This window comes from Salmo salar, chromosome ssa18, assembly GCF_905237065.1.
Source record: "Salmo salar chromosome ssa18, Ssal_v3.1, whole genome shotgun sequence".
Lineage (NCBI taxonomy): Eukaryota > Metazoa > Chordata > Actinopteri > Salmoniformes > Salmonidae > Salmo > Salmo salar.
The window spans coordinates 71,773,490-71,797,709 of NC_059459.1; the positions used below are offsets into that span (position 1 = coordinate 71,773,490).

General features: G+C 42.6%; 2 protein-coding genes across 5 annotated transcripts; both read left to right on the forward strand.

The window, feature by feature from the left end:
- The first annotated feature begins 40 nt into the window (after positions 1 to 40).
- On the forward strand, positions 41 to 4,028 carry LOC106577966 (nuclear factor 7, brain). Of its 3 annotated transcripts, XM_045701458.1 has the most exons (8): positions 89 to 188; positions 447 to 491; positions 583 to 1,166; positions 1,250 to 1,345; positions 1,475 to 1,708; positions 1,806 to 1,953; positions 2,036 to 2,062; positions 3,154 to 4,028. In XM_045701458.1, the coding sequence occupies exons 3-8, from the start codon at positions 585 to 587 to the stop codon at positions 3,738 to 3,740; spliced, it is 1,674 nt and encodes a 557-aa protein (XP_045557414.1). In that variant the 5' UTR covers positions 89 to 188; positions 447 to 491; positions 583 to 584; the 3' UTR covers positions 3,741 to 4,028. The 3 variants fall into 3 exon arrangements, with proteins under 3 accessions (XP_014011939.1, XP_045557415.1, XP_045557414.1); XM_014156464.2 differs by lacking the exon at positions 447 to 491 and having other exon boundaries at positions 41 to 188; XM_045701459.1 differs by lacking the exon at positions 447 to 491 and having other exon boundaries at positions 88 to 346.
- Positions 4,029 to 11,422: 7,394 nt separating this feature from the next.
- LOC106577990 (E3 ubiquitin-protein ligase TRIM39) lies at positions 11,423 to 23,177 on the forward strand. Of its 2 annotated transcripts, XM_014156497.2 has the most exons (9): positions 11,423 to 13,403; positions 14,908 to 15,119; positions 15,555 to 15,766; positions 15,991 to 16,150; positions 16,367 to 16,462; positions 17,062 to 17,295; positions 17,634 to 17,781; positions 21,839 to 21,865; positions 22,046 to 23,177. In XM_014156497.2, the coding sequence occupies exons 2-9, from the start codon at positions 14,910 to 14,912 to the stop codon at positions 22,582 to 22,584; spliced, it is 1,626 nt and encodes a 541-aa protein (XP_014011972.1). In that variant the 5' UTR covers positions 11,423 to 13,403; positions 14,908 to 14,909; the 3' UTR covers positions 22,585 to 23,177. The 2 variants fall into 2 exon arrangements, with proteins under 2 accessions (XP_014011972.1, XP_014011971.1); XM_014156496.2 differs by lacking the exon at positions 11,423 to 13,403 and having other exon boundaries at positions 14,022 to 15,119.
- The last annotated feature ends 1,043 nt before the right edge of the window (positions 23,178 to 24,220 follow it).

Below are 24,220 nucleotides of genomic sequence, written 5' to 3' on the forward strand. Positions count from 1 at the left end.
GAAATTATGAAATGTAGCTCCTCCCTTTGAAATGCTCATCCTCCTCCCTTCTAAAAGGAACAGCATTTATCTTGTTGTGAGGGAGTACTCTTATGTGTGTGTGATCGTTTTCTTTCCTGTCCTGATGATTCCTGTCTGCGTTTGAAAAGTGTGCCGGGACAAATATAGCTAAAGAAAAGACAAAACAGGTAGTTTTTCTTAACCTTACTTTTTACTTTTGTTCAGTGAAGTGAAAGAAAGTGATGTTCAACTTTAGGTTTCAATTAATTGGCAGGAGGTGTTGGGTTACATGCATGTACAGTGAGTCACTCTCAACAGGATGGAGACCAGTCTTATTAATGATGATGTAGGTACAAGCCTTTGCTTGCAGTGTAGTTCAATTCCATCTGCTTAAAATGTTGTGCATGTGCTTTTTTTATACATATTTATACATGTGTATTTTACAGCATTTTCACAGTATTTGGGTTGAAGTCATTTCTTATCAACCAAAAGTAAGCAAATGGACTAAATGTATATTGACTCAAAGTATATGGATGATTCAAGAGCCATAATAATTTAATCATAACATATCTCCCCCCATAGAGATGTCATCATTGAATATTGACAGCAGCCTTCTACCAGAAGAGCAGTTACTGTGCTCTATCTGCTTGCATGTGTTCACTGATCCAGTTACCACGCCTTGTGGCCACACCTTCTGCAAAGTTTGTATTAGTGGACACTGGGATAACAGTGAGATATGCCAGTGTCTAAAATGTCAGAAACGATTCTATGTGAGACCAGAGATCTCCACCAACTCTGTGATAGAAGAGATCTCTGTACATATCAAGAGAAGAAGACTTGATGTACCAGAATGCTTAGCTGCTCCTGGGGAGGTTGCTTGTGATGTTTGTTCTACAAGAAAGACCAAGGCCCTGAAGTCCTGCCTGGTGTGTCTCACCTCTTACTGTGAGACTCACCTGGAGCCTCATCAGAGAGTGGTGAATCTGAAGAGACACAAGCTGATCGACCCTGTGGAGAACCTGGAGGACAGGATGTGCAAGAAGCATGATAGGCTGCTGGAGCTGTTCTGTAGGAGCGACCAGACATGTGTGTGTCAGTTTTGTGCTGAGACAGACCACAAGTCTCACGATACTGTGCCCATTGAAGACATGGGAACACACCAGAAGGTAAGATTTGTTGAAACCACACAGTAAACATTTATTTTTCTGCAAAAACAGAATTGATTTATGTCAATATTGTCTGTCTATAGGGTGAGCTTGCGGCCGCTAAAGCAGAGGTTGAAAAGATGGTCCAGGTGAGACAGAAGAAGGTGAATGAAATCAAACACTCCGTGGAGCTCACTAGGGTAAGTCTTTAGAAATGTCATAATAAAAAGAATATCATCAATACACAATGTTAATGTAATCAATGGGAAAATGGGTATAACAATTGAATCAGTTAATCAATAGTGTGTAAACATCTTTCCATTACACAGAAAAGTACAAACAAAGATATTGAGGACAGTGAGAATCTCTTCACCAATCTGTTGCGTTCGGTTGAAGAAAGACAAACCAATCTAAAGCAGGTGATGGAGGCGATGCAAACAGCAGCAGAAAAAAGGGCTGAAGGGCTCATCAATGACCTGGAGCAGGAAATCACTGAGTTACAGAGGAGAAGCACTGAGTTGGAGCAGCTCTCACACACTGATGATCACCTCCACTTCCTACAGGCCAGTATCACTCTCAGTGGTTGATGTCAATGTGTCAGAAGATTACTATACTGTACATAACTTAATGTTGTTGGCTTTCTGATCTCCTTCACTGTAGACTTACCTGACCCTACGTGTCCCTCCATCCACCAAGGACTTTTCTGAGATCAGTGTGTACTCAGATCTGTGTGTTGGGATAGTGAGGAGAGCTGTGTCCAATCTGGTGGAGATATTCAAGAGAGAACTGAAAACGCTAACAGACATGGGTTAGCTTTATGTTAAATTATTAAAAAATATATTTCTGAATGTAAATATAGTGGAGGATCAATCATTTTCATATTTTTTCAGAACTGAAGAGAATGAGGGGGTTTAAAGGTAAGATGCTAAATTCCTCAACTACAAGCAATATGAAATTTAAATCAGAGCAGTAATTGCCATTAACAGTGAATACAGTGCTGTGACAAAGTATTTTCCCTCTATCAAATTTTCTCGACTTGTGCATATTTTTGACACTGAATGTTATGAGATCTTCAACCAAAACCTAATATTAGAAAAAGGGAACCTGAATGAACAAATAACACATCAATGACATACTTATTTCATTTATTTCATTAACAAAGTTATGCAACACCCAATGCCGTGAAAAAGAAATTGCCCCCTTACACTCAATAACTGGTTGTGCCACATTTAGCTGCATTAACTCCAACCAAACGCTTCCTATAGTTGATCAGTCTCTCACATCACTGTGGAGGAATTTTGTCCCACTCTTCCATGCAGAACTGCTTTAACTTAGCAACATTTGTGGGTTTTCAAGCATGAACTGCTCATTTCAAGTCCTGTCACAACATCTCAATTGGGATTAGGTCATGAATTCTGCTCTGTATCAGATAATTCTACAGTAGAATATTAGACCATCCATCTGTTAGCTGAAGCTGAAGCACAGCTGGTTCATGCAGCAAGACAATTTTCCAAAGTCCACAATCAAGTCTACATAAAATTGTTAAAACACAACCAATTTCAAGTTTTGGACTGGCCTAAACTGAAAGTCCAGACCTAATCCCAATTGAGATGCTGTGGCAGGACTTGAAACAAGCAGTTCATTATTGAAAACCCACAAATATTGATGAGTTAAAGCAGTTCTGCATGGAAGAGTGGGCCAAAATTCTTACACAGTGATGTGAGATACTGATCAACAATGACAGGAAGCATTTGGTTGCAGTCATTGCAGCGGTGGCACAATCAGTTATTGAGTGTAAGGGGGTAATTACTTTTCACACAGGGGAATTGGGTGTTGCATAACTTTATTTGTCAACTCAGGTTCCCTTTATCTAATATTAGGTTTTAGTTGAAGAACTGAAAACATTCAGTATTACAAATATGCAAAAATAGAGAAAATCAGAAAGGCAAATACTTTTTCGCAGCGCTATATATTTCAGTAAGGTTGCTATGGATTTTCTGTTCCACAGAGGACGTCACCCTGGACTCGAACACAGCAAGTCGTTGGATATGCCTGTTTGATGGTGGCAAACGCATCAAACACTCTAAAACATCCCAGATCATCATATCTGACAGCCCAGACAGGTTCGACATCTACCCCATGGTTTTAGGAGAGAAAGGCTTCAACTCTGAACGCCATTACTGGGAGGTTCAGGTGGGCCTAAGAAATGACTGGTATGTAGGTGTTGCCAAGGAAACAGTAAACAGGAAGGAAGATGTCCAAATTAACTCAGCGCATGGGTTCTTTGCGCTGGGAAAAGATGGATTTGATTATAAGGTTAATTCCTCCCCCCTTAAGAATCTTTATCTGAACCCCAGGCCTAGAAAAATTGGGATCTATGTGGACTATGAGAGGGGTCAGGTCTCCTTCTACGACGTGGATGAAAAATCTCACATCTACTCTTTCACAAACCAGTCTTTCACTGAGAAACTCTACCCTTACTTTTACGTGTATAGCAAGGCCAGAAAGTCAGAGGCATTGGTCATTTCCTGCATGGAGGACCCAAGCGCACGCTACCTATCACTCCTGCAAGCCGTCTCTAAAGCTAAAGAGTAACCATATGAATTGTATGGCTCTAGCACTGTAGAAATCAGATGTTATAGTTTCCCTTCCAGTCATTCTAATGCATCATAATGTGGTTCACTTTCTATAAATTCCATAAATATTTCTTTCTAATGTATCTTTATTGACAGTGTCAAAACACATTTTACATATCGTAGAACAATAATTCAATATTGTTGACACTCACTGTTGCCTTTCTGTATCAATGGTTGTTTAGTTTGTATGTACACTATGAGTATATAATGTTATAAATTAAGACAAAATAAATATTTTTCTAATCTACATTTTTTATTTTTTTATTTTGCATATGTAAGATTTGCTAGAGGGGAAAGTACAAAAAGCACCAGCTCCACTTTAGGACATGTTTATTAGAATAGGTGGTAAGGAAGATGCAATACTATATGTTCATAGTCCAAATGTGCCTCCCCTTTATCGACAGTGACAAGGTGTGTCCTCACCCTTGTGATTGGGTGAGGAGATCACCAATGAGTGTGCCACTTTACTGCACACACTCTCACACACTTGTTGTGCCACCGTAGGCCTAGGGCTTGACTTTATAGTATCCTCCTTAAAGGACTGGTAGGTGACATTAGCTTCTTATTATGTATTAATATTATATGAATATCATGAGTATTCATACATGAATGTATTAATATAATACTTTTCATTTTTGTGGTTTTCTAGACTGTGGTGTCATGCTGTATGTGCCTGTAGAAGGACTGCTATACTAGGAGATAGAGACAGACATAGCTGCAGAGGTTCTCAAACAAAGCAGTCGTCTTACACAGGGTTTCCCTAAGAAATATTTAAATATTAGGATGAGCATGTCGGAGTGGCATTGACAAAAAATTCAGTAGAATAGAACACAGTATATCCATATGAGATGAGTAAAGCAGTATGTAAACATTATTAAATTGACTAGTGATCCATTATTAAAGTGACCAGTGATTCCATGTCTATGTATATAGGGCAGCAGCCTCAAAGGTGCAGGGTTGAGTAAGCGGGTGGTAGCCGGAAAGTGATGGCTATTCAACCTCTTTGGGCTAGGGGGCAGTATTTTGACGTCCGGATGAAAAGCGTGCCAAAGTAAACTGCCTGTTACTCAGGCCCAGAAGCTAGGATATGCATTTCATTTGGATAGAAAACACTCTAAAGTTTCTAAAACTGTTAAAATAATCTCTGTGTATAACAGAACTGATATGGCAGGCGAAACCCCGAGGACAAACCATCCCCCCCAAAAAAAATTCTGCCTACCACTGATTTCAATGGCTGTCACTTTCATCATGAGGCGAAATCATCCCAAATTGCAGTTCCTAGGGCTTCCACTAGATGTAAACAGTCTTTAGAAAGTGTTTCATGCTGGTTTTTAGAAAAATTTGTCAGAAAATGTAGTTTTTCTAGGTGGCTCCCATTTTGGCTGTAGTGTTTCCAAGCGAGTGGTTGAGAGCACGTTCTTTGTTATTTATCTCCGGTAAAGACAATAACGATTCTCTGTTTTAAATTTGATCATTTATTTACGTATTAGGGTACCTAAGGTTTGATTATAAATGTTGTTTGACTTGTTTGGAAAGTTTATTAGTAACGTTTGGGATTCATTTTGTATGCATTTTGATGGAGGGAAACCGGTGGATTATTGACTGAAGCGCGCCAGCTAAACTGAGTTTTTATGGATATAAAGAAGGACTTTATCGAACAAAAGGACCATTTGTGATGTAACTGGGACCTTTTGGAGTGCCAACAGAAGAAGATCTTCAAAGGTAAGGCATTTATTATATAGCTATTTCTGACTTTCGTGTCGCACCTGCCTGGTTGAAATATTATATTTTTATTTATTTATTTATTTCACCTTTATTTAACCAGGTAGGCAAGTTGAGAACAAGTTCTCATTTACAACTGTGACCTGGCCAAGATAAAGCAAAGCAGGTCGACACATACAACAACACAGAGTTACACATGGAGTAAAACAAACATACAGTCAATAATACAGTAGAAAAATAAGTCTATATACAATGTGAGCAAATGAGGTGAGATAAGGGAGGTAAAGGCAATAAATAGACCTCGGGCAGATAACGTCGGTAGTCCAGTCGTGAAGGCCCAGTGGGGCTCCGGATCGGCAGTAAAACGGGTCCGGATAGGTGATTGTAGACCAGGAGTGGCTGATGGAACTCTTCAGCTAGCTAGCTCCGGAATAATTGATGTTTGCTCCGGGATCGACGTTAGCCAATAGTCACTCGGATAGCAGCTAGCTAGCTGCAAGATCCAGGTGTAAATGTCCAGAGCTTGCGGTAGAAATCCGGGGATATGGAGAGAAAATAGGTCCGGTATGCTCTGGTCTGAGTCGCGTTGTACAAAACTGACGATTGCTTTTTGAGGAAAAGGATAGCTGATGACCGCTAGCCGTGGTTAGCTGAATACTAACATTATCCAGTGAACTGGCTAACTTCTGGCTAGCTTCTGTTGTGGATTTCAGATTTGAGGTGAATAATACTTAAAAAAAAATAATAATAATATTCGCACCACAAACTGGTGAGGCGGGTTGCAGGAGAGTGTTTTAAAGTAGAGTTTTTAGAAAAATTATATAATAATGCTGTGAAAGGATCCAGGAATCCAAATGATTTGGGTGTATCCCATCCTACTCATAACTTTGCTTTGTTTCCAGAAGGTATAAAAATTGTCAATAAAATGTTACACCCACAGAGCTGCAATAGTTTCGTAGCTATATATGGAGGGCAACAAGTCTGCTGAAACGTTACATGCCATGGGGAGGGCACTGGGCCAGATATTATGGGGCGTTTGTTGGTGTCAAGCAGAGACCCAATCAGTTCTTTAAAATCCATCTTCAGCTGTTGTGAGCTGCCCTTCATAATATTATTTAATCCCACATGAACTATCATAAAGTCAATTTCCTGATGTAGGTTTAAAATGTTTGGGAGCAGCTTATTAATGTCTTGTACTCATGCTCATGGATAGCATAACGTTTTTGCTCAGTGTCTTGTTTTGTACGCTTTGTACAAAATAATAAAACGCAGAACTACAGGATGTTTCTTAACATAACTCTTTATTAACTAGCTACAACTACATGTTAGCCTATCTCCAACCACAATCAACTGACGATGACCTAACCGTCTGGGTGGTCTTAACCAATCACCGCACAGTATGATACGGCGTTAAAATGCATCCAATTATAATTCAGTATGTATTCACATATGAATATTACATCCCCCTTCTTTTAAACAAAATACAAATGTTTTACATATTCTAAGCTTTTCTTTTGGATACATGCTCTGTAGTTTGAACTCAAGGTAAGTAACCATTTATATTGCATAATACACCAACTGAATCAACATAGACTCTGAAACAATGATCCAACTTTTCAAACAAGGGATTCTCAGCAACTCAGCTATCACTGTAGGAATGACATCTTAACATTTCAAACAAATACAATACCAAAGCATGTCAAGTGAACTTTCAATAACAAGTTTACAGTCTGGAACTCTTTTATGGCAGCGATCCGCCTACACCCTTTGACATTTCACAGGTCGAGGAGAGCTCTGGGCTTGACCTCTCTTCCTGACCTTGTGCGATATGATGTTGAGCATGCTTCTGTGTCAGTCAACAGCTCTTGTGGTGTTGCAGGTAAGTGTGGTGTATGTTGTGCTGTGTGTGTGTTTAGTCCATCACATTCTCTTTCAGGGGTACTGTTCATCTCATCAGTGTGTTGTTCTTTTGTGTTCAGTAGGTGACGACGATTGCGGCGGTACACCGCTCCTTCTGCTGAGCGGACATTATATGAACGTTCAGTGTCAGCTGGCTGGATGACGACTGCTGGTTTCCAAAGGCCATGCTCCTGGATTCTAACTGACTCTCCGTCGATCAGTGGTGGCAGTGGTCTAGCTGACCTGTCGTAGTATCGCTTTTGTTGTTGTTGTCTCTGTGCACGTTTTTCATGCATTTCCTTGTAGCTGACGACCTCAGGTTGCAGCTGCTGGTTGGTGCTGGGAAGGGTTGAGCGAAGTCTGCGGCTCATCAACAGCTGGGCTGGTGATTTGAAGTTGTCAACTGGAGTGTTGCGGTATTCAAGGAGACTGAGGTAGGGGTCTCTCTTGTCTGCTTTTGCTTTGTCCATGAGTGATTTAGCAATCTGCACAGATTTTTCAGCAAGGCCATTACTTTGAGGGTAATGTGGGCTTGTGGTGACATGTGTGAACTCCCATGCTTTTGTGAAGGATTCAAACTCATTTGATTTGTAACAGGGCCCATTGTCAGATATTAAAGTCTCTACAATGCCATGCCTGGCAAAGGCTGCTTTCAGCTTGTGTATCACAGCTGCAGATGTGGTGCTGTGAAGCTTGTCGAGTTCGAAGTATCTGCTGTAGTAGTCCACTGTTACGATGTAGTCCTCGTTGTTCCAGGTGAACAGATCGGTTGCCACAACCTGCCAGGGTCGGTCTGGGATACAATGAGGTAACATTGGCTCTTTGGTGTTTGAGGGGCGTCTTTCAAGACAGATGGTGCATCTACCAACAATGTCCTCTATTTGTTTGCACATTCCAGGCCAAAACAAAATGTCCCGTGCTCTCTGTTTGCACTTTTCCATGCCCATGTGTCCAGCATGGATCTTTGTCAAAATCTCTTCTCTGAGACTGGTAGGAATAATGATTTTCTCTCCTTTGAAAATGATTCCGTTGATCTGTGATAGTTCATCACGATGGTTCCAGAATTCTGAGACGCTCTGAGGGCATTTTCTCCTCTCCTCAGGCCATCCATCCTGTATGACTTTCCTCAGCTGTGTGAGTTGTGAGTCCTTGTCTGTTTCTGCTTGGATCTCCTTCAGTTTCGTGTCACTAACTGGTAAGTTGCTGTACACAGTGTGCACTTGCATGTCCATGCCCTCACTGAGGCTGCTGTCCTTGTAGGTAAGAAACTTCCTGGAGAGTGTGTCTGCGACAGGGATGTCTTTGCCTGGACGGTGACTGATTGTGAAGTCGTATTTTTGTAGTTGAAGGATCATTCTCTGTAGCCTTGGCGGGGCTGCAGCTAGTGGTTTCCTCATGATTGACTCAAGGGGCTTGTGGTCGGATTCCACAATGACTTGTCGTCCATATACGTACTGATGGAAACGTTTACATCCGAACAGAATGGCATAGAGCTCCTTTTCGATTTGAGCGTAGTTGATTTCACAGTCTGTTAGAGATTTGGAAGCGTAGCCGATGGGCTTTCCTTCTTGCAGTAGCACTGCACCTAGTCCATACTTCGACGCGTCCACTTGGAGTCTGAGCTCTTTGTTGGGGTCGTAGTAGGCAAGGATTGGTCCTGGTTCTCTCGTGATCAAGTCTTTCACATTCTGGAAAGCAATGTCGTGTTGCTTGTCCCAAAGAAACTCACTGGACTGCTTTAGCAGTTGACGCAGGGGTGCATTAGCATTGGAGAGGCTGGGTGCGAACTTGGCTAAGTAGTTGACCATGCCAAGCACTGTTTCCAGCTCTGCACGGTTCTTTGTTGGCTCCATTTCTTTTATGGCTGTGATCTTCTGTGGATCTGGCTTGATTCCATTCGCTGTGAGAAGATGTCCGAAGTAGCTGACCTCTGACCTCTGACTGTGCTCTTCTCGGGGTTGAGCCGGACTCCTCTCTCGCGGGACCTTTGCAGCATCGCGCGGAGGTTTCGGTCGTGCTACTCTTTGGTTCGACCATAAACAAGGATGTCGTCCACAATTGCCACAACTCCGTCGAGGCCTTCATATACTTCGTCAATCTTTCGCTGAAACTCGTCTTGGGCTGAGATAATCCCAAAAGGCAGGCGACGGAACCTGTAGCGTCCAAACGGTGTGTTGAATGTTGTGAGCTTAGATGACTCTTCTGTGAGCTTGATAGCCCAGTAGCCTGATCTAGCGTCCATGACACTGAAGTAGTGTGCTCCCGCTAGCTTGTGCGTGATACCATCTAGCGTCGGTAAAGGGTAATGGGGCCGTTTGATAGCCTTGTTCAAGTCTCTTGGGTCGAGGCATACTCGGAGCTTGCCTGTGCGTGGTTTCTCCACCACCACTAACGCGTTTACCCAGTCAGTCGGTTCTGTAACCTTGGTGACTATGTCAGATTGCTCCATGCTCTCCAACTCTTTCTTCAGACGGGCACGGAGAGCAAGGGGAATCTTTCTCGGTGGGTAGACCACAGGGGTTGCGTCTGGGTCAAGGTGAATGGTACATTCTCCTGGGAATAATCCTATTCCTGTAAAGACATCAGCAAACTCCTCCAGTACATTTTCTGTCTCTACTGGTGCTGTTACTGATAAAACTAGCTTGATGAGGTCCATGTCTAAACATGCTTTAAGACCTAGCACTGCAGGTGCTCTAGTGTCAACAACGTAAAAGTCCAACATCATGTCACTTTCTTTGTATTTGCATTTGAAAGTGCATGTGCCTTTTACCGGGAGCTGTTCACCACCATAACCAGTCAGTCTGCGCATGGTGGGCTGTAGCTCGCACTCAGATGTCAAGCTGCGGTACTTATTCAGAGGAATAATGTTTACTTGTGCACCAGTGTCTAGTTTGAACTTTAGCTTTGTGCCTTGTGTTCCTATCTCAATGTCAGCAAAGGTTTGCTCTGTCTCTGATATGTGACTTTTCTGTGTCACTGAATCAATAAACAGTTCATCATCATTTGACTCTTTGATTGACATTTCATCTTCACTCACTGTGTGTACTGTTTTTCCACGGTAAGCTCTGCACACTTTTGCAAAGTGATTCCATTTACCACATTTAGTACACTGTTTGCCTTTAGCTGGGCAATTTCCTTGTTCGCCATGCACTTTGTATCCACAATATCCACATGTTTTGGGGGCGTTTTGAGTCTGTGTCGCTCTGTTTTGGAGTTATGTCTCTCTCCGTTCTGAAACGCTCTCTCTGGGCACCGGAGGTGTGCTTTGATGTCTGCCTGACTGCGTGCACTGCTTGTTCACGTGATGCGCTCGTGCTGCCGCGAAATGGTTTTCATCTGAGCCTGTGCTAGCTCGTGAGATCTGGCTATGTCGATAGCTTTGTCCAGCGTTAGCTCAAACCCAACGTTCAAAAGTTTCTCTCTCACTCGCGGTGAGTGTATTCCAAATACAATACGGTCCCTGACCATCTCATCCTTGTTTGCATAATCACAGTCTTTCACAAGCAGACGCAGCTCAGTCACAAACTGTTCAAAAGACTCGCTAGCTCCCTGTACTTTCTCATGGAATTTGTACCTAGCGAAAATTGTATTAGTCTTCGGCACAACATATGCTTCAAAACGATCGTAGTATGTTTTCAGTACCTTTGATTCAGCCTCGGTAAGTGTCCATGTGTTGTAAATATCTCTCCCTTTTTCACCGATCCAGAGGAGCAGGTAGCTACATTTTTCCTCTTCTCCTCTTTCCTTCAGAGGACCCGTGAACATTAGCTCCACATGCTGTTTGTACTTACGCCATGCATCGGGTAACTTTGTAGACTCCCAGTCCATTCGAGGTGAAGGAACTCCAGAAAAATCCATCTTTTAAGATCATTTACTCTGACACCATGTCTTGTTTTGTACGCTTTGTACAAAATAATAAAACGCAGAACTACAGGATGTTTCTTAACATAACTCTTTATTAACTAGCTACAACTACATGTTAGCCTATCTCCAACCACGATCAACTGACGATGACCTAACCGTCTGGGTGGTCTTAACCAATCACCGCACAGTATGATACGGCGGTAAAATGCATCCAATTATAATTCAGTATGTATTCACATATGAATATTACACTCAGGTACTGAGACATTTCTCATCATTGAACTTCCCAATACAAGGGGATGGAGATGGAGAAATCCACCCATTCCTACCCCTCACACAATTCGTTGAACCTTTCACAGGCCTATGAGTAGCAGGATAGCATACGCCCGCTGCTCCCGGGGATAGATCCAGACCTCCCATAGCAGGCAGTGCCCCGTCAGATCCAGAGAGAGGGAAAGGTTCCAAACTTGACGACGAAGCCGCTGCAGGAGTCAGCGTTGATGAAATCAGCACAGCCGTCGCAGACACAGGCAATCCCAACGATATAGGCACAGGTCGATCAGGTACCACCAGTACAGCGAAGCTATAACTTATGTCTATCTGCTCCGAACCCCTCGCACACACTCCTGTCCGCTTAGCAGCATGCCGCTGCCTTCTGTTTCCACGACTTGTGACATGGGACCAGCGCTGATTGAAACAATCATCTTGCTGTTCTTCGTCTACTCCACTACAAGACGGAGGAGGAGAAGCAGATGGAGACGTCTTTCTTGGCAGGCAAGTTCCAGGTAGCACAGGCCATTCGGATAGGGACAGATGACAAGGCGGGGAAACATTCATCAGGCCCGAGCGGCAGTCCAGCTACAGGAGTCGAGAACTGAAACTTGACTCGAGAACTGAAACTTAACTGAAATCTTATCAGAAACACGTTGGGTTGTTTTCACAGCTTTCTTTTTCCTTACCATCGGTCAAACTGATGTCATTTGGACATTTTGGACATTTGGTAAAAACGTTTGCGATATGGTATTTTCTCACCAGTCCCTAAACGTCTTTACTCCTCGAACGATGACAGAGAACTTTACTGATATTCACTATATAGATTGAAGCATTCATTCTATCAAATTATTACATTATTCTGTTTCACAGGGGTATATTTAGTCTTCTATTACAACATATTATGACAAAAGAGAAGCTACATGTATCTAACTATAGACACGTTGACTAACATATAGCCTACCCAAATATCCGAAATTATAAGCAGGAACATATCTTAATCAAGCAAAAAATAAATCCTGCAACCGCTGTCAAAAAACCTTTCTGCCGTCTTTGACTGTAGCGCATTGTCTATATTTGTGGGTTAGGGTTGAGTGCGGGCCTCAGAGTTTGACTTTATTACATATAGTCAGGCTGTTGCAGATGGGTTATTAGATGGGTTATTAGCGGGGCGGCAGGGTAGCCTAGCGGTTAGAGCGTTGGACTAGTAACCGAAAGGTTGCAAGTTCGAATCCCTGAGCTGACAAGGTACAAATCTGTCGTTCTGCCCCTGAACAAGGCAGTTAACCCACTGTTCCTAGGCCGTCATTGAAAATAAGAATTTGTTCTTAACTGACTTGCCTAGTTAAATAAAGATAAAATAAAATAAAAATTGCAGGTGAACAAACAGCTCACCACTAAAATGTATGGCTTCTTATAATTTGTGTTTAATTATTTTGAACTTTGCCAGAAAACAGTATGACCCACCAATCAAGTTTTACACAGGGTTGTCACCATTTTGTGATTGTGCAGTTAGCATAGTTTGTCTTTGTCTTGTATAAATACTGCAGCTTGTTGTTAACATAACGTAATGCCACAGAAGTGAAACTTTGGTAACAAATCTGCACGCAAAGACACATTTTTGACTTTCAAGCATAAAAACACACACACACACACACACACACACACACACACACACACACACACAGGTTTTCCACACATGTTTGCATAGGCCCACACTGGTACTGATGTAGAAATACCTGATTCAGGGAAAGGGGTGTGGATTTATTATGTTTTCAGAAACGAAACTCAAGACAGAGAGAAATAGAGATCCAATACACAGGGAGTATATGAGCCTAAAGTAAAGGAAGATCGCATCAGCTGAAAGGTAGTACCCTTTTTCTTATACTAAAAACAGATTGTATGACTTTTATGTGTACATTATACTACCGTCAGGATGTGTTGATATAGGATGTCAAAGAATGATGTTCAACTGTCATGTATTATTGATTGTTTGTTATTGATCATGTACAGGTACGATAGATGTAATACATTATGAGATGGTGTAATACTGTTGATAGACATATTATACTTTGAAGGACTATGGTAAAACTACTTAAATTATTATTTCTGTATCAAAACTAGCCAACAATTAGCCTCATTCAATAATCCATGAAATAGTCAAAAGGAGGTCAGTACGGTACGTAGGTACAGTAGGTAGGTAGGTCAGTAGGTAGGTAGGTCAGTACGGTACGTAGGTACAGTAGGTAGGTAGGTCAGTAGGTAGGTAGGTCAGTAGGTAGGTAGGTCAGTAGGTAGGTAGGTCAGTACGGTACGTAGGTACAGTAGGTAGGTAGGTCAGTAGGTAGGTAGGTACAGTAGGTAGGTAGGTACAGTAGGTAGGTAGGTCAGTAGGTAGGTAGGTCAGTAGGTAGGTAGGTCAGTAGGTAGGTAGGTACAGTAGGTAGGTAGGTCAGTAGGAAAGTAGGTCAGTAGGAAAGTAGGTCAGTAGGTAGGTAGGTCAGTAGGTAGGTAGGTTAGTAGGTAGGTAGGTCAGTAGGAAAGTAGGTAGGTAGGTACAGTAGGTAGGTAGGTCAGTAGGTACAGTAGGTAGGTAGGTATACACACAGTGTCTTAGAGGCGTCTCTCGTTACATGGGTGTGTCAGTGGTCATACCATATGTGGGCATACCTATATGTCTCACTGTGAAATCTCATTTGACTGATGCAAATACCTCAATAGACAATGTACTGTAGACATCAGGATGGTGTTGTACTGTCCCTGTACCAGCAGAGGACGACCAAACACGGTTCATTTTAGTGCCTCAGTTACACAGCAAAGTTGTGACTATTCTGTAAAGCAGCGTTTTCCAAACTCGGTCCTGGGGACCTCATGGGGTGCACGTTTTGGTTTTTGCCCTAACACTAAACATCTGATTCAAATAAAAAACATTGATTATTTGAATCAGCTGTGTACTGCTAGGGCAAAACCCAAACTGTGCACCACCAACAATGCATCTCTAATATGTGTTTTAGTCTCTTAAAGGGGCAATCAGCAGTTGAAACAATAACAAAGTGTGATTCCCACCCCTGTTTCGGTAAAAAGCTTATCAATGGGGCTGGAGAAATGTAACCATTCCTAAATTCATAGACAGACCTATGGATGCAAGGGCTGACCATCCATTATATCAAGATGATAGTTTTAACCATGTTTTGAGGATACATAGTGTTTGTTTCCAAACATTGGCGTAAAACAAGCTTATATTTTGGGTTGTGATGGAGTACTACAGTTGAACTAAGCTCATGAGGCATTTAAAAAGATGTAGCAACTGCAGACTGTCTGTTTAATGAACGATGAATAATGGATCTGATATCTCTAACGTCCCATATCAGACATGGCCTTCTCATCTGCAGTCTCCATCTCCATCAACACCCCTGTCCTGATTGAACAGCACCTCAACTGCTCCATCTGTCGGGGCCTGTTTAAGGACCCGGTCACCACCCCCTGTGGTCACACCTTCTGCCAGACCTGCCTGGAATGCAACCTCCACTTCAATGACCTCATATGCCCCGTCTGCAAGGAGCATCTGAGGAGGAACCCACAGGTGAATTCATGCCAGATAAAGTCAATATAACACTTCCTGTCTCAGCCATTTTCCCCCACTACATCAACCTGTTGTTTGGGGGGGATGTATTGTACTAAAATGAAATCAAATGATTTGTAGACTAACCGAGCTGTAAACTAACAGGGAAATGCTTACTTATGGGCCCTTCCCAACAATGCAGAGAGAACAAATTTAGAAATAGTAGAACAAATATTACACAAGGAATACATAGAAAAATAATAACACAAGGAATAAATACACAATGAGTAATGATAACTTAGCTATATAGACTTGGTACCAGTACCGAGTCGATGTGCAGGGGTACGAGGTAGATATTTACATACATACATATTTACATAAAGTGACTAGGCAACAGGATAGATAATAAACAGTAAGAGCATCAAATTGATAAACAAAGCACAATATCACCCACAGGTGAACATCATCCTCAGTACTCTCATTCAGGAGTTGAAGAAGGCCCAGGAGAGGAAGCCAGGGGAGTATTCTGGAGCTCCAGGTGAGGTGGCCTGTGACGTCTGCACTGAGAGGAAGCTAAAGGCCCAAAAGTCCTGTCTGGTGTGTCTAGCCTCATACTGCGAGACTCACCTGGGCCCCCACACCTCAGCAGGCAGGCTGAAGGGCCACAGGTTGGTGGCCCCTGTGGATGTCCTGAATGGCTTGGTTTACTTTGACTTGATTGATTCTTGCTAACAGGTCACAATAAATCTGTAGAAATACAGAAAATTGCATAGAAAACTTCATCAGAAAACACACACTTAGATAGATGGATAGGACAGGACAACAAAATAACATACACTTTCCAGTCAACAAAAGGAACTAAAATGTTGTATTGTTTAAAATGTATAAACAGGCTGGTGGCCCCTGTGAAGGACCTGGACGGGAGGGCGTGTCTGACCCACGGTCGTCCCCTGGAGCTGTATAGCAGAGCAGAGGGGCGCTGTGTCTGTGCCCTCTGCGTGGAGGAGGGTCACGAGGTCATCTCTGTGGAAATGGAGTGGGACAGGAAGAAGGTGTCATATTGTCATATTTTCAATGGGTTTTCATGCTGTCATATATTCAATTGGTTCAATAAACTCTGTAGATGTTTCGTTGTGTTTAAAAAGTGTGTAGTATTGAGTGGGTCTGAATGAGAGTGTGTATTGAGTGATGAAAACATCAAATAACCTAACACAAAACCATGAGGTAGTTTCATTGTGTGTGTGTCTGTACATGTTTGTATGTCCTAGGGTAACCTGGAGAGCACCAAGGCTGATATGCAGGGGAGGATCCTGGAGAGGGAGAGAAAGGTGGAGGAGATCAGGGTGTCTGTGGAGCAGTGCAAGGTGAGGCCTGGTTAAGTCAGAGTGAGGTACTACCTGTTTACCTGCAAACACAGAGATGGAGGACTGTAACAGTACACATGAGACTGTGTTACAAGCACAGAGAGAGGGAACCAAGATAGTACAAATAATCTGGACCGTATGCACAAAGACATGAGGAACTATACCTGTAAGGGTAGTCTTGTGTGAGTCAGAGTGAGTCACTACATGTCTACCTGCAAACACAAAGATGGAGGACTGTAACAGTGACATATTTAACCATGAGACAGGCGGAGAGACCTGTTGCACATAGACAGGGAGAAAGAGAGACCTGTTGCACATAGACAGGGAGAAAGAGAGACCTGTTGCACATAGACAGGGGGAAAGAGAGACCTGTTGCACATAGACAGGGACAGGGAGAAAGAGAGACCTGTTGCACAGGGACAGGGAGAAAGAGAGACCTGTTGCACATAGACAGGGAGAAAGAGAAACATGAAACACAGACAGTGAGACAAGCACAGAGAGAAATGTACAGTGAAAAGTGAGGCAGACAGAGACAAAAACACAGGAGGGAGAGAGACATTGAGTTAATACTGAGTTGTTGTCCACCATCCATCCTCTAGGCCCACGTGGACAGGGAGAGGAGGGAGATTGACTCTGTGTTCAAAGCAGTGATAGCAGCTGTAGAGGAGACCCATCTAGATGCTCTCAGGCCCATGGAGGAGAGGCAGCAGGAGGTGGAGAGAGAGGCAGGAGAACTCACCCAGGAGCTGAAGAGAGAGATCAGAGAACTGAAAGAAACCATTGGTCAATTGCAGGTTGTTGCTGACCTCAAGGATCACATTCACTTCCTGCAGGTGAGTAATTTTACTTTGACATAACCCTTTTAATATATGATCCACACATGATCTCCACTGGCACCACACTCTGAACATTCTGCAAGCTGTTCCAATGTTAGCTGATGTTTGTGTACCAGTATTGTGTGAAATACAGTACATGGATTGTACTAGACTGGAGTGTCTATTGTCTGTCTAAAAATGGTTGAATTTGAATTTCATAATAATGATACAGTATAATGAAAAACAAGTATTCAATTAACTTTGTCATCTATCTCTGTTAATGTGTCTCTTTCTCTCTATTGATTCCTGTCTCCCTCTCTTTCTTTCCCTTGTCCCTCCATCCGTCTCGCCACAAGACTTTCCCATCCCTGTCGGGGCTGGGTGATGGCAGAGACTGGACTGAGGCCTCCATTGATACTACACTCTCCTTTGGCACCATGAGAAGCAGCTGGTCGACCATGACGGAGAGAATCAAGCACGAGCTGGAGAAGCTCTCCTCAGTTGGTAAAAGATTGAGACAATATAAACCGTACTAAAAATAATACAGTTGAAGTCGGAAGTTTACATACACCTTAGCCAAGTACATTTAAACTCAGTTTTTCACAATTCCTGACATTTAATCCTAGTAAAAATCTCCTGTCTTAGGTCAGTAGGATCACCACTTTATTTTAAGAATGTGAAATGTCAGAATAATAGTAGAGAGAATGATTATTTCAGCTTTTATTTCTTTCATCACATTCCCAGTGGGTTAGAAGTTTACATACACTCAATTAGTCCTTGGTAGCATTGCCTTTAAATTGTTTAACTTGGGTCAAATGTTTCGGGTAGCCTTCCACAAGCTTCCCACAATAAGTTGGGTGAATTTTGGCCCATTCCTCCTGACAGAGCTGGTATAACGGAGTCAGGTTTGTAGGCCTCCTTGCTCACACACACTTTTTCAGTTCTGCCCACAAATGTTCTATAGGATTGAGATCAGGGCTTTGTGATGGCCACTCCAATAACTTGACTTTGTTGTCCTTAAGCCATTTTGCCACAACTTTGGAAGTATGCTTGGGGTCATTGTCCATTTGGAAGACCCATTTGCGACCAAGCCTTAACTTCCTGATTGATGTTTTGAGATGTTGCTTCAATATATCCACATAATTTTTCTCCCTCATGATGCCATCTATTTTGTGAAGTACACCAGTCCCTCCTGCAGCAAAGCACCCCCACAACATGGTGCTGCCACCACTGTGCTTCATGGTTGGGATGGTGTTCTTCGGCTTGCAAGCCTCCCCCTTTTTCCTCCAAACATAACGATGGTCATTATGGCCAACCCTTCTATTTCTGTTTCATCAGACCAGAGGACATTTCTCCAAAAAGTACAATCTTTGTCCCCATGTGCAGTTGCGGTTTCTGGCGGTTTTGGAGCAGAGGCTTCTTCCTTGCTGAGCGGCCTTTCAGGTTATTTTTATTTATTTTATTTTTATTTTATTTCACCTTTATTTAACCAGGTAGGCAAGTTGAGAACAAGTTCTCATTTACAATTGCGACCTGGCCAAGATAAAGCAAAGCAGTTCGACAACATACAAAAACACAGAGTTACACATGGAGTAAAACAACATACAATCAATGATGCAGTAGAAAAAAAAATAAGACTATATACAATGTGAGCAAATGATGTGAGATAAGGGAGGTAAAGGCAAAAAAATGCCATGGTGGCAAAGTAAATAAAGTATAGCAAGAAAAACACTGGAATGGTAGATTTGTAGTTTGAAGAAAGTTCAGAGATAAAATATAAATAATATGGTGCAAAGGAGCAAAATAAATAAAATAAATAAATACAGTAGGGGAAGAGGTAGTAGTTTGGGCTAAATTATAGATGGGCTATGTACAGGTGCAGTGATCTGTGAGCTGCTCTGACAGCTGGTGCTTAAAGCTAGTGAGGGAGATAAGTGTTTCCAGTTTCAGAGATTTTTGTAGTTCGTTCCAGTCATTGGCAGCAGAGAACTGGAAGGAGAGACGACCAAAGGAGGAGTTGGCTTTAGGGGTGACCAGAGAGATATACCTGCTGGAGCGCGTGCTACAGGTGGGTGCTGCTATGGTGACCAGTGAGCGGAGATAAGGGGGGACTTTACCTAGCAGGGTCTTGTAGATGACCTGGAGCCAATGTGTTTGGCGACGATTATGAAGCGAAGGCCAGCCAACGAGAGCGTACAGGTCGCAGTGGTGGGTAGTATATGGGGCTTTGGTGACAAAACGGATGGCACTGTGATAGACTGCATCCAGCTTGTTGAGTAGGGTATTGGAAGCTATTTTGTAAATGACATCGCCGAAGTCGAGGATTGGTAGGATGGTCAGTTTTACGAGGGTATGTTTGGCAGCATGAGTGAAGGATGCTTTGTTGCGAAATAGGAAGCCAATTCGAGATTTCACTTTGGATTGGAGATGATTGATGTGAGTCTGGAAGGAGAGTTTACAGTCTAACCAGACACCTAGGTATTTGTAGTTGTCCACAAATTCTAAGTTAGAACCGTCCAGAGAAGTGATGCTGGACAGGCGGGCAGGTGCAGGCAGCGATCGGTTGAAGAGCATGCATTTAGTTTTACTTGTGTTTAGGAGCAGTTGGAGACCACGGAAGGAGAGTTGAATGGCATTGAAGCTCGACTGGAGGGTTGTTAACACAGTGTCCAAAGAAGGGCCAGAAGTGTACAGAATGGTGTCGTCTGCGTAGAGGTGGATCAGAGATTCAACAGCAGCAAGAGCGACATCATTTATGTATACAGAGAAAAGAGTTGGCCCAAGAATTGAACCCTGTGGTACCCCCATAGAGACTGCCAGAGGTCCAGACAGTAGGCCCTCCGATTTGACACACTGAACTCTGTCAGAGAAGTAGTTGGTGAACCAGGCGACGCAATCATTTGAGAAACCAAGGCTACTGAGTCTGCCGATGAGGATGTGGTGATTAACAGAGTCAAAAGCTTTGGCCAGGTCAATGAATACGGCAGCACAGTATTGTTTCTTATCGATGGCGGTTACGATGTCGTTTAGGACCTTGAGCGTGGCTGAGGTGCACCCATGACCAGCTCTGAAACCAGATTGCATAGCGGAGAGGGTGCGGTGGGATTCTAAATGGTCGGTAATCTGTTTGTTGACTTGGCTTTCGAAGACCTTAGAAAGGCAGGGTAGGATGGATATAGGTCTGTAGCAATTTGGGTCAAGAGTGTCACCTCCTTTGAAGAGGGGGATGACAGCAGCTGCTTTCCAATCTATGGGAATCTCAGATGACACAAAAGAGAGGTTGAACAGGCTAGTAATAGGGGTTGCAATAATTTCGGCAGATAATTTTAGAAAGAAAGGGTCCAGATTGTCAAGCCCAGCTGATTTGTAGGGGTCCAGATTTTGCAGCTCTTTCAGAACATCAGCTGAATGGATTTGGTAGAAGGAGAAATGGGGGAGGCTTGGGCGAGTAGCTGTGGGGGGTGAAGTGCTGTTGAATGCAGTAGGGGTAGTTAGGTGGAAAGCATGGCCAGCCGTAGAAAAATGCTTATTGAAATTCTCAATTTTAGTGGGCTTATCGGTGGTGACAGAGTTTCCTATCCTCAGTGCAGTGGGCAGTTGGGAGGAGGTGTTCTTATTCTCCATGGACTTTACAATGTCCCAGAACTTTTTAGAGTTGGAGTTGCACGAAGCGAATTTCTGTTTGAAAAAGCTAGCCTTGGCGTTTCTAACTGCCTGTGTGTATTGGTTTCTAACTTCCCTAAAAAGTTGCATATCGCGGGGGCAGTTCGATGCTAATGCTAATGTTATGTCGATATAGGACTCGTTTTTCTATGGATATAGATGCTTTTGTACCCGTTTCCTCCAGCATCTTCACAAGGTCCTTTGCTCTGAAGTACGTTAATCTCTAGGAGACAGAACACGTCTCCAGAACGCGTCTCCTTCCTGAGCGGTATGACGGCTGCTTGGATCCATGGTGTTTATACTTCCGTACTATTGTTTGTGCAGATGAACGTGGTTCCTTCAGGCGTTTGGAAATTGCTCTCAAGAATGAACCAGTCTTGTGGTGGTCTACAATTTTTTTTATGAGGTCTTGGCTGATTTCTTTGGATGTTCCCATGATGTCAAGCAAAGAGGCACTGAGTTTGAAGGAAGGCCTTGAAATACATCCACAGGTACACCTCCAATTGACTCAAATGATGTCAATCAGCCTATCAGAAGATTCTGAAGCCATGACATCATTTTCTGGAATTTTCCAAGCTGTTTAAAGGCACAGTCAAGTTAGTGTATGTAAACTTCTGACCCACTGGAATTGTGATACAGTGAATTATAAGTGAAATAATCTGTCTGTAAACAATTGTTGGCAAAATTACTTGTGTCATGCACAGAGTAGATGTCCTAACCGACTTGCCAAAACTATAGTTTGTTAACAAGAAATTTGTGGAGTGGTTAAAAAACGAGTTGTGTATGTAAACTTCTGACTTCAACTGTAAATATTATCGGACTACTTTCCAGTGTTTTTCTGTTTAGCTTGATATGTTGCAAGTACCCTGACAGCCCAAATATGTGATTTCTTCCACAGAACTTAAGAGGATCCTGAAGTTTGCAGGTGTATATTGTTTTTATTTCAGTGTAAAACTACATTAGTATACGAATATTTTAGAGTACATCTCAACCACATTCATTTTGTAGTAGGCCACATGTTAACCTCATTCAGGCCAACTGATAGGCCTTCTATATGCCCATATATCTTTTCATATCAATAACAACCATATATGATGTTATTCAGTTGACGTGACATTGGACCCGGACACAGCAAACACACAGCTGATTCTATCTGAGGACGGGAAAGAAGTGAGAGATGGAGGAAAGATACAGGACCTCCCTGACTGTCCGCATCGCTTCGATCACTTCGGCAGCGTCCTAGGACAAAACAAGCTAACCTCTGGGAGATCATACTGGGAGGTGGATGTCGGCAACAAGACGGGTTGGGATCTGGGAATAGCAAGAGGAGATGCCAACAGGAAGGGGAAGCTCTCTGTGAATCCTACTAACGGTTACTGGGCAATAGTGAATTATAATGGTGCCAAATACGGAGCCTTGGGGGACCCCCCTTTTCTGTTGTCACTGAGAGAAAAGCCCCAGAAGGTGGGGGTGTTTGTGGATTATGAGGAGGGGTTGGTGTCTTTTTATGATGTGGAGGCTAAGGCTCACATACATTCTTTCACTGGGTATTCCTTTATTGGGGAAATATATCCATATTTCAGCCCACATCTTCTGAATGGGGAGGAGAACTCAGACCCACTGGTCATCACCAAAACAGGGTGATGTCCCGCATTGCTCAGCCTTATAGGTGAAAGACATTCACTTCAGGTTAGGATTAGGGCTACAGCTAGAGTTAGGGCTGGGTCAGGTTAGGGCTGTGGCGGTCACAAAATTTCATCAGCCGATGATAGTCAAGCAAATAACTGTCGGTGTCAAGGTAGTTGACCGTTAATTAACATAAACACATTTAGCATCTCCTGGCTTCCACACATACAAGCCATTGGTGCAGACCTTTGGAACGTTAACATTTAAAAAGTCTAATAAGTCAACGTAACATAGCCTACTAATTCACAATAAATCCATTATTTATTTTAGACAGGTCTAAAGAAGCATGATATTAAGAAAATGTAGTCTATTTCAGAAGAATAGAATAGCCTACTTTGAGATGTCCTTATTTTAGGTCCTGATCTGGCTATGCCTGTCACGTCCTGACCATAGAAAGCTTTTATTTTTCTATGGTAGAGTAGGTCAGGGCGTGACAGAGGGTTTTGTCTAGTTTATTTATGTCTATGTTGGATCTAGTTTCTTTTTTCTATGTTGGGGTTTGTCTAGTTTATGTATTTCTATGTGGGGTTCTAGTTGTTGTATTTCTCTGTTTTCTTTGGGGGGGGGGGGTGATCTCCAATTAGAGGCAGCTGGTCATCGTTGTTTCTAATTGGGGATCATATTTATGTGGTTGTTTTTCCCACCTGGGTTTGTGGGAGATTATTTTGAGGTAGTGTATGTTTCACCTCTTCGTCATGGTTTGTTATTTTGTTTAGTCGTTTATTTTTATATCTTGCATAGTTTCACAGTTTAAATAAAAATGTGGAACGATACACACGCTGCACTTTGGTCCCATTCTTCAGACAGCCGTGACAATGCCAAATTCATGTGGGCTACACTAGTTCATTTAGCAGACAAGATTTGCTTAATTCCGTTGCATTATTTTATAGTATGAAGAATAAAATTGAACAAAGCTGAATAAAATAGAAAGGATATTTTCTCCAATAGATTTGAGGAAGTGCGCACATGCGGGTATTTTATGTTTAGCGGTTAACAAAGAAATAGGTATTCCTATATGCTTAATTTAGTTATTCATGTAACTTTAATTCTTCTACAAATGTTGGGCTATATGTTTAGATGTCTAATACATTGTGAGGCTGCATGATGCGACTCTAATGATTTGAAAAACGTTGCTTTAAAGGCATGAGCTCTGCTTAGTTTTTTGGTGCAGGCTGTACACACTACATCAGTCACTCATTCACAATTTGACAAGCACTTGATGCCGCCTAGAATTTTACAGTGGCATTCCCTTTGTGTGGCCGTAATGCACCCTAAAAAATGTCATGCCTTTTGCAGCCAGTAGCCGTTGTGCCCTTCTCCCTGAGTGCTGCTTGCTCTGAATCACCTCTCACTAGCATGGATCTCCATCACTTGATCGGGTCTTTCTCACAGGCTACAAGTGAAGACCGACACTTCGGGGACACAACTGCGCGCGTCCTTATCCAATTCAAAGGTTCATATTTAAGTTATTGGAAGAACTGTCCACATTTACTTTTCGTCAGCCAACCAGAAGAGGAGGCCTAACGAACAGCAAAAGCACTAGTCTATGTCAATCTACTATCCCCCATAGTGCAAAAGTCAACCTATTCTGTTC